Source organism: Apaloderma vittatum, unplaced genomic scaffold, assembly GCF_000703405.1.
Source record: "Apaloderma vittatum isolate BGI_N311 unplaced genomic scaffold, ASM70340v1 scaffold12708, whole genome shotgun sequence".
Lineage (NCBI taxonomy): Eukaryota > Metazoa > Chordata > Aves > Trogoniformes > Trogonidae > Apaloderma > Apaloderma vittatum.
Genome location: NW_009732486.1, coordinates 1 through 10,630, shown reverse-complemented (window position 1 = coordinate 10,630; position 10,630 = coordinate 1). Strand labels below are relative to the sequence as shown.

General features: G+C 47.5%; 1 protein-coding gene across 1 annotated transcript; it reads right to left on the bottom strand.

Moving 5' to 3' along the window:
* Positions 1 to 9,562: 9,562 nt before the first annotated feature.
* Positions 9,563 to 9,952, bottom strand: LOC104278543 (histone H2B 5-like). Its single transcript, XM_009875553.1, has one exon. The coding sequence runs from the start codon at positions 9,941 to 9,943 to the stop codon at positions 9,563 to 9,565; it is 381 nt and encodes a 126-aa protein (XP_009873855.1). The 5' UTR covers positions 9,944 to 9,952.
* Between the last annotated feature and the right edge of the window lie 678 nt (positions 9,953 to 10,630).

Genomic DNA, 10,630 nt, shown 5'->3' with positions numbered 1-10,630 from the left:
TAAGACTTGTGTTCAAAGCCCTTCCCCAGTTTGGCAGCCGCCTCTGTACCCTCTCCAGCACCTCAATGTCCCTCTTGTAGTGAGGGGCCCAGAATTGGACACAGCACTTGAGGTGAGGCCTCACCAAAGCTGAGTACAGGGACATGATCACCTCCCTGCTCCTGCTGACAACACCATTCCTGATCCAGGCCAGGATGCTGTTGGCCTTCTTGGCCACCTGGGCACACTGCTGTCTCCTGTTCAGCCGGCTGTCCACCAACACCCCCAGGTCCCTCTCTGCCTGGCAGCTCTCCAGCCACTCCTCCCCAAGCCTGTAGCGCTGCTGGGGGTTGCTGTGGCCAAAGTGCATGACCCAGCATTTGGCCCCTTTGAAACTCATGGAATTGGCCTTGGCCCAGTGATCCAGCCTGTCCAGATCCCTCTGCAGAGCCTCTCTGCCCTCAAGCAGATCAACACTTCCACCCAGCTTGGTGTCATCTGCAAACTTGCTAAGGGTGCATTCTATCCCCTCGTCCAAATCATTGCTGAAAATATTAACCAGGAGCAGCCCCAGTACTGAGCCTTGGGGAACACTACTTGTGACTTGCTGTCAAATGAATTTAACTCCGTTGACCACAACTCTTTGGACTCGGCCAGCGAATCGTATGCCCATCCAAGCCAAGAGCACTCAGTTTCTCTAGGAGAATTCTGTGGGCAACAGTGTCAAATGCCTTATTAAAGTCAAGGTAGACAACATTCACAGCTTTTCCTTCACCCACTTGGGTCACCCAGTCACAGAAGGAGATCAGGTTTGTTAAACAGGACCTGCCCTTCACAAACCCATGCTGGCTGGGTCTGATCACCTGGTTGTCCTGTTGTGCTGCATGATGGAACTCAGGACGATCTGCTCCATCAGCTTCCCTGGCACTGAAGTTGAACTGAGAGGTCTGTAATTTTCTGGGTCATCCTTCTGTCCCTTCTTATAGATGGGTGTTATATTGGCTGACTTCCAGTCAGCTGGGACCTCGCCAGTCAGCCAGGACTGCTGATAAATGATGAACAGTGGCTTGGTGAGCACCCCTGCCAGTTCTCCCAGGACTCTAGGATGTACCCCATCTAGCCCCATAGATTTTTGGACATCAGTGTGGAGCAGCAGCTCCCTAATCATCTCTTCCTGGATCATGAAGGGGACATTTGCTCCTGGCCCCTGTATCTTGGCTTGGGGGGCTGACTTCCCTCACTACAGGTGTTTCTATTGCTAAAGATTGAGGCAAAGGAGGCATTAAGCACCTCAGCCTTACCCTCATCTTTTGTCACTGTATTTCCTCCTGGGTCTAGCAGAGGATGGAGCCTCTCCCTTGTCTTTCTTTTGTTATTAATATATTTATAGAAGCTTTTCTTGCTGTCCTTTGCTTTCGAAGCCAGATTAATTTCTAGCTGGGCTTTGGACCTTAAAATTATCTCTCTGCATGACCTACCAGTGTTCTTGTACTCATTATGAGTGGCCTGCCCTTTCTTCTAGAGGCCATAAACTTTCCTTTTTTCCCTGATTTTGAGCCAGGGAATGTCCCTATTCAGCCAGGCCGGTCTTCTATGCCGCCAGCTCATCTTAAGGCACATGGGGATGCTGCTCCTGTGCCTTTAAGATTTCCTCCTTAAAGAGTGTCCAGCCTTCCTGGACTCCTATACCCTTCTAAACTGATTCGTGTGTCCATCTTCATGACTCTGAGGAAGAGGGATGGTGCTCTCATGTCCTCATTGGATTTCCTGGGTTCCCCTTAGACTGGTGAATGTGTTCAGATTCTTGGTGTGCCTTTTGCACCATTTAGTTTTGGCAGCAACCTCACTGTCCATCCTGCTCCACCTGTGGGAGTTACCAGAATTTACCCCCCGCCCTTCTTTTCCTGTGTCCTCAGCAGCTGCACACTCTGTGTGTGTTGGCATCTTGGTGGGCTCCTCATCAAGGTCCCATCAGCACCTGCCACTCTTACAGCACTCACTTATAGACTCCTGCCTTTGGTCCCTTCTGATGCCTCACAGCCAGCTGTTGCCATTCCTTCCCGTTTTTTACTAATCTTCCCATTTCTATTAATATTACAATCTTCTTCTGTCTTTGAAAGACAGTTAAAACAGTAAGAATTTTTTTTCTGAATGAATTTCACAAGAAATTCTGTAAGAGATTTTTTTTTGTGGGGGTAATTAGGATTATGGACATTAGAAGGCAGAAAATTGTGTATTTATTTAGACAACTGTTTCAAGGGAGAAAATGAGAAATGTTTTTGAGAACAGCTTTCCTCTGTATGAGAAAACAGAAGTTCCATTCCTCTCTCTTTCTCACACCATCTGTGTTTATCAACTCTATCTATTTTAAAAACGAAACATCTCTTATATCTTTCATGTAAGCCAGGCTAACATAGTCCACGTAACCATCAAGGCAAGTGCAGGAGCCATCCATGAAAACAAGATAAAAAGCTTTCTTTTATGCTTTCTTCTAAGTGTTAGAGGCCATGAAAGCTGCCTGAAACCCCCCACAGTTTATGGGTAGCAGAAGGCAGACATTACCTCAATTTATGCAGACAACCTGGATCAGCCTGTTTGGTGCACCCAACCCAAGTTCTATTTTCCAGCAGTGGCCATGAGAGAACAGGCAAGGAAGACTGTAAGAAAAGGGCAGACATGTATCATAATGTCCTCGTGTTCTCCCAGCTTCTAATAATTTCCATCACTGTTTATGTGTTCGCAACTCTCAATGGATTTCTCTTCCATTAATTTGTTCTTGAACAAAACTGTAACATCTCCAACATCCATTGGCAAAGGGCTCAATAGATGGACTGCTTGTTGCATGAAGTGATGCTCCTTTTCACTTATTTTAAAACTTGTTATTTCATAGTTGCTTTCAATGCCCCTGAGCTCTTGTATCTGGTTTTGCCAACAGCCTTAGCCATGTCACATCTGAGTCCAGCCAATAATCTTTGAATAACCAGTCAATAATAACTAAACAATAACTGAATAACTACAGAAAAAAAAATAGTTAGCTCTCAGCATCCTGAAGGAGTATGAGCATAGGTTATGTCTTACCTTCCGTAACCTGGTTTGGGTCTGCCAAGGCCCAGGTGTCAACTCCGTTATAAAGTGCACTGTGGTGCTGATCTGCAAAGGAGCATCAAAATGGAAATCAGCATTAGAAGTAGCATAATCTGTTTCTTTGGAAAGAAATACTTCAGATCAGTTAGTTATATGAGTTAGTTTTCTCCAAGTACTGTTTTTCCCCAATTATCTTAAGCTTATGAGCCTATCTTTAGAAAGACTCCTGATGCTTCATTCCAAATGCTTTTAGCTCTGATTTCTATGTATGCCACACCTGAATTCTTGGCTTGTTTCTCCAGCACACAGCATCTAGCAGAGACATGCATTTCCCTCTCCAGTGAGTGCATTATGATGCTGATGTCCAGCAGGCAAGTGTTTCACTTGAGTGTATTTACCAACCATTCTTTAAAAGGAAGATATTTTCCTTCCTGAGGTCTTCTGATGCTACTTCTTATTCCATGTTTGTTACCTATAAAATTCTCCTAGTCCAAGGGAAGATGTTTCTAGTGGCATTATTTGACACCGTCTCCCATGCCATCCTCATAGCTAAATTGAACAAGTGTTGTCTGGATGATTGGGTCATGAGGTGGGTTGTGAACTGGTTGAAGGGAAGAAGTCAGAGAGTTGTGGTCAGTGGGACAGAGTCTAGTTGGCAGCCTGTGGCTAGTGGAGTCCCTCACAGGGCAGTACTGGGGCCAGTGGTGTTCAATATATTCATCAATGACCTGGATGAGGGATTAGAGAGCGCTGTCAGCAAGTTTGCTGATGACACAAAACTGGGAGGAGTGGTTGACACACCAGAAGGCTGTGCTGCCATTCAGAGAGACCTGGACAGGCCGGAGGGCTGGGTGGGGAGAAATTTTATGAAATACAAGGGCAACCATAGAGTCTTGCACCTGGGAAAGAACAACCCCAAGTACCGATATAGGTTGGGGACTGACCTGCTGGAGAGCAGCACAGGGGAAAGGGACCTGGGGGTCCTGGTGGATAGCAGGATGACCATGAGCCAGCAATGTGCCCTCGTGGCCAAGAAGGCCAATGGCATCCTGGGGTGGATTAGAAGAGGGATGGCTACTAGGTTGAGAGAGGTCCTCCTGCCCCTCTGCTCTGCCCTGGTGAGGCCACATCTGGAATATTGTGTCCAGTTCTGGGCCCCTCAGCTCAAGAGAGACAGGGAACTGCTTGAGAGAGTCCAGCACAGAGCCACAGAGATGATGAAGGGAGTGGAACATCTCCCTTCTGAGGAAAGGCTGAAGGAGCTGGGTCTCTTTAGCTTGGAGAAGACTGAAGGGTGACCTCATTCGTGTTTATAAACATGTCAAGGGCGGGTGTTTATAAACATGTCAGAAGGATGGAGCCAGGCTCTTCTCGGTGATGTCCAGTAACAGGACAAGGGGCGACAGGTGCAAGCTGGAGCATAGGAGGTTCCACAAAAACATTAGAAAAACCTTTTTCCCTGTGAGGGTGACAGAGCAGTGGCACAGGCTGCCCAGGGTGGTTGTGGAGTCTCCTTCTCTGGAGAATTTCAAAACCCACCTGGACATGTTCCTGTGTGACCTACTCGAGGTGCTCTGGCAGGGGCGTTGCTAGATGATCTTTCGAGGTCCCTTTCAATCCCTAGCATTCTGTGATTCTGTGATTCCATGAATCATTAATTCAGATAAACAGTAATTCTGAATGTGTATAAACCACTTTTCCAACCACTCAATCTTACAGTGCCCAGTCTGTGCAAGCGAAAGCGTTACTCTTTGGGGGTTAAAGGACCGGCGCCAGGCAGATTGTGGCAAAGACAGGTTGCAGGCTCTGCTCTGCCCAGGGCAAGCTCACTGGAAGGGCTTGAAAACACATACACATATGCTCATAGTGCGCTGTTTGGGGTGAGCGACACCCGGTGTGGAGACACCATGGTGCTAGTTTGTGACATCTCCTCAGTGAGGGACTGCTCTGTTTTTTGACTGACCCTCTGCCAGGATGAGCCAGGCTTCCTCTCTGCTGGAGGGGTGTCTGCTCTTACCTGGGTCTGGAGAAAATATGATGGAGAAGGAGAAATGTAGGGCTTCGGGCAGGGGGTGGCGGTGGCACAGCAGAAACAAAACCATCCTGACAGCCAAGTCTCATCTGACTTCAACATTTTATTTATACATTTAACAGAAAACAGGTAATTAGCAATACAATACGTCATAAAACAGCTGTAATATAACAGATCATACTGGATGTAACACTTACTGTCAGAAAATCTCTGTGTACGTCAAGCCCACAAGATACCATGCATGGACATTAAGCATGAGAGATTGCTCCCCAGGTCCTGGGGAACTCTCGAAATTCTGGCAGCAAGTGGTATTTACAATTCAGTTCACATTCTTCCTTGCCCTGTAAACAATTTGGTCTGGATGTAAACTGTCAGGAAATGCTACAGTGGGACAAATGCTCAGGGCTGTGCAGAGGCCATGCCAAGCTTGACTCCAGGGGTGGCCAGGACTTGGGGCTACCTCCGCATGGCTGCCGGTCACCAGAGCAGGAGGGCACACAGCCATGCAGGGCAGGGCTCTTCGGGTGGTCTCAGCTCAAGAATCCCATCCTAGGACACACAGCAGTGTCCAGGACAGGCGCTCGTCCTCCATAATTTTTTTTACTCTTGTTCTCCCTGTGCTTGACAGACCTGTCTGTCCTGAGCAGGAGCAAACCTCCATGCATGTGGCCACTCAGTTCTTCTGCAGGTCGAGCTCTGCTGCGAAGGGCTGATGGACTATAAGACCTTCTAGAGAAGTAGGGTAGAAAATCAGGAGTAGATCTACAGCAGCTAGTTTTAACTCTTAAATCGTACATGAAAACAAATAACAGTGATGTCCGTGGGGTTAATATGAGGTTAATATCAAGGCTGTATTACTCTTCTTCAGCTTCCTTTTCCAGCTTTCAATCTGTAGTTGATATTTTATTTTTGAATTGGCAAAACACAGGAATGACTCAGAGGTATTTCTGGGATTCCAGTAGGAATCTCGTAGGGACAATGGGGCTCAGTATATTACCTTCATTTTTTAAATGTGTTATCAATTCCAGAGCTGGAAATAGATATTTTTTTAAAAGACCCTGAAATAAAGATCTCCTCTTCTGCAGCAAATCCCTGTACCAGGAAACTGCGGAATATGTCACACCTCAGATAACAGAGCGGACAACCAATGATCAAACTTCTAGACCATTTTCTATTGCCTCTACTATTAAGGCTAAGTCCAAGCTCATCACAGTCAAAATAATTCCCATTAAACTGCTGTGAGCATGCACCTGTACAGCAGCAGGCAGCTGTGGGAAGCGTGGGCTGCCTCACATGCTCTTTGCCTGCTGAATGAGCAGCCTCCAACCACCACAGCTGGGTGGCTGCAAAGGAACAGAGACCCCTTGACACTAAGACCATTAATTTCCCAACTGCTTTCTGCAGCAGTTCTAGCTTATGCCAGCCTGGCCTTTCCTGCATCAGCCCTTCTCTTGGCTGGCACAAGTGTCTATACAACAGAGACAGATCAGTGCAGCCACCAGAACTGGGTTAAAACAAAGCTTGCAAGAAAAGGAAAAAGAAAAGGTTCATTTTAAGCTGGATCATTTCCTTAATCCTGTGCTCCACGCTGTCAGGGGCAAGTAAAGAAATGATACAAAGGGAGAGTGAGGAGCAAATGATGTGTGAAACGACGGTCTAAACTATAAATGGATGGACGCAACCAGTCTCACTTACTCGGCTTTAGACAATATAAAAATCCTCTTTAAGCCTTCAAGTATTTTTACAGCCTTAAATTGCCATTTCTCTTCTCTCTGAAACAGCCTCCTGCAATGGAGAGTGGCAACAGTGGCAGAAGAAAATGAGACCACTACCGTAGGTGTATGAGGCTGGCACCTCTCGTCCAAGCACCCAGCCTTGTCCCTGGCTCCCAAGCTGCCCAGGAGGACAACGTCCAGAAGGACAGCATCTCGTTGTATTTTCCTGACTTCTTGCAGCCTGCGGAAACTGAAGCAGGACTAAAGGGAGGATTTAGAGGCTCTGCTGGGTAATCCTGGGAGATGTGTGCCTGGCTCGCATGCACTGCTTGGACTGGAATGGATTTATTCCAGTCAGAATTCCTACCTTCAGGAGTCCCCAAGGGGATGGATTCTAACCTGCAGCTCAGGGACAGGAGGAGAGAGCTCCAGCGCTCTCAGCCAGCCCTTCACTCCCTATATTCCCCTTTTGCATCATCCACTATCTAGTTTCTGGCAGGAGAGGGGCCAAGGACAGTGGCTCTAGGCCCACTGAAGGTCCATTTTCATCTTTGGTATCCAGTTTTGACTATCTGATTGGAAAACAATAAAGGAAGTGCTAAGCTGTCACCTCTGAAGTGTCCTGGCCAAGTGGTCCAGGTTACCAACAGTACTGAGCACAGGTACCACTGCTGGGAGCTGCTTGTTGTGGGTGCCGACACCTGGGAAATTGGCTTTTGCTCCTTCTGAAAGATACTGCTAAGAATTCTTGGCATTAGGGTATGAAACATGGCTGTGTGCTATCGCAGATCAAGCAAAATACATGAGGAAAGCCCCTTTTCAGGTGTGGGGATATTCAAATCCAAAGCAGGGGGACGGGAGCAGCCCATAAGCAACTTCACCTTCACTCTTCTAGAGAAAGCACAAGACCCCACACTGCACCCCGGTTTCTGAGGGGCTCTCGGTTGAGCAGGTCTGCATGGCTGTTTTCTCAGAGCAACTGGAAAATGACTGCAATGCTGTTATAAAATCAAGAAATAACTGAATCATCTGGGGCTGCAGTGTCCTATAGCTCTAAAATAAACATAAATTTGTCAAAGGTCCCCATTGGTCTTGAAGTGTAAAGAAACAGGTTAGAGAGAAACGCAGGGGAAAGTGAGAGACATACTTAAAAGCTGCTATTTGGGGGTATGAATTTCCCTTTCAATTAAAAGCAAGGTCTTGTAGTTTAGGGATACTCTGCACTTAGATCTGGATCTTGTGTCTTTGATGCCCTTTTTATTTACAGAATAAGCTGCAGAAAGCAGTTGTTATTTTAGACATGAACAGTTTTTATCTGAGCGCTACTGCCTACCAGAGATTTTTGATATTTTATTTTAAATGTTGTCTAATTTTGTGTTTTGAGTAGGAAGCTTCAACTTCACACCAGTTCTACACATGCTCTTTGGCTATCCAGCAGTTTGGGCAAGAAAACCGGTAACCAAGACATTCCTCCCCTCATCCTTATGGCTTTTATCAGGATTTCATTATTGCTCACCTTACCGTGGATTTTGAGAAGACATGGGGAGTATCTGAAATAGGTTAAAATTATTTAATCTTTAAAATAGCACTGGGATGAAGGGAAGTGTCCCTAAATATCCACCCAGCCCCATCTTTTGCTTTTGCTTTCTAACCAGTGAACAAACCAGAGAAGGCAGGGCCAGGTCAGCTGCCTGCAGTGATCTCTGTGGGGAGCCTACTTGTCCACATGTCCCCAAGACTGCTTTAACCACCTCTGCTCCTGCTCCAGCCCCTTCCCAGATCTCCAGCCCCCTCCCCACACCTCTGCACTGTTTGCCCTGCACCATCCCAGCCCTCACAGGAGAGGGGACCCCCAAGCGCATCACCCCATCTCACCCACGCTTATGGTGGCAGGGAGCGCCCAGGCAGCGTTGAGGCAGGAAGTCTGAAAAGCAGCAGAATTAGCAGAATCTTGCACACCAAAGCAAGTCCTAAAGCTGGCAAAGCAGCAGCCGGGGAAGGTAGTGACCCAGCCCCAACATCCCCCCTTGTCCATTCGTCTGCCTTGGCACAAGGTGGGAGGCAGTGGGAAACCCCGGTGCCAGCATCCTCAGCCTGCTTGATGGCTCATCGATTGGGAGCAATGAGGAGGAACAGCACTTGGTATCACCCCAGCTATCTGCCTGCCTGCCAGGCTTGCTCTATAGAGCAAGCACAGATAGCTATGGAATCAATATGGACCTTATTCTACAGCCCATGTGGTCGCTGTTAATGCCCCTTCTGTTGGCACAGGACAGGCTGTGCCACTGTACACCAGGACGGATCTGGGCTATGAGGGAGAGGATACCAGTGCTGCCTCCTTTGTGCCCGTCTTGGATAACTGTGAGAAAGCAGCCAAACAGGAAGACTTCAGAGACGGCATCTCTTGTGTTGCTGCTGCCAGTCTCCCCAGCCAGCACCAAACATGCACGTTTGCCAAGCACAGAGGAGAATTTGGATGCACTACGGTTGGTCGGTCCTTTGGATGAGATGTGAAAGCAGGGACCTCCTCCACCACCCTCGCCGAACCAGTCGCATGTCCTGAACAGACCATGAAGATCAGCCAACACCCAGATTACCGTCTCCTCTTCCACCAGGCAGCTTCTCATGCCCATCCCAAAGCTGCAATTTGCTGTGGATAATAGCTGTGACATTTATCCGGACAGTGACTGCCCACGTGTGCTTGCGCGGAGAGTCCGGTGCTTGATGGTCCCATTGAAGAGGTGATGTCCAGTTACTTGGAGCTCGTGTACTTGGTGACGGCCTTGGTACCCTCCGAGACAGCGTGCTTGGCCAGCTCTCCTGGGAGCAGCAGGCGCACGGCCGTCTGGATCTCCCGGGAGGTGATGGTGGAGCGCTTGTTGTAATGGGCCAGGCGGGAGGCTTCTCCAGCGATGCGCTCAAAGATGTCGTTGACGAAGGAGTTCATGATGCCCATGGCCTTGGAGGAGATGCCAGTGTCGGGGTGGACTTGCTTCAGCACCTTGTAGACGTAGATGGAGTAGCTTTCTTTCCTGCTCTTGTGCCGCTTCTTATCACCCTTCTTCTGGGTTTTCGTCACAGCTTTCTTGGAGCCCTTTTTGGGGGCGGAGGTGGACTTCGCTGGCTCTGGCATCCTGAGAGCTTTCTCTGAGTCTTGGAGCTGCCTGGAAAGAACACACACACAAAAAAATCTATTTTTTTCTAGTTCTTCTATAGTATAACTTTGCTTAAAGATAAAAGGGCCTGAGTTGGAGACAAGCAACACCTCTGAATCTAAGACAAAAACTCAATGATGCTCGGCACCTATCTTTGAACTGCTAGCAAGAACTGCTCTGGTTTGGGTTTCGGTTTTTTGTTGTTTACTGTTTAAATCTCCATCACACCAGCCTTGTGAACATTGCTGAACCCAGGTCTAGTTGGCATCTACCTAGTAAATATGGGCTGAAGGGTGAACATTGCAGTTCAAAAAAAAACACCATCTGAAGCACTGGTTAAATTAGATCTTGCTGGAATGGACTGGAGACTCTTGCAAGATATCATGAAGCCACCTTTCTATGAGACTGTTCCAAAAGATGTTAAATGTTTATTACAATGTCCAAGAGACCTTTTTTCTTTGCAAATAGGCAAGTTTATTCTGAAGGTGCTTGCATTTCTGTGGCTATTGTTCTACACCACGTATTCTAGTGGAACATAAAAATCATATAGTTTTAAGCTGGCTAGCTGAGTCACAGGAATCTCTCAGTGTTCACGTTAGCTAACAAAAAGACCAGAGAGTAGAAAACGGGACTTGATGATCTTGGAGGTCTCTTCCAACCAAAAC

Bases quoted from the DNA above. Each gene is read 5' to 3' on its own strand.
- LOC104278543 (XM_009875553.1), bottom strand. From the start codon at position 9,943: ATGCCAGAGCCAGCGAAGTCCACCTCCGCCCCCAAAAAGGGCTCCAAG.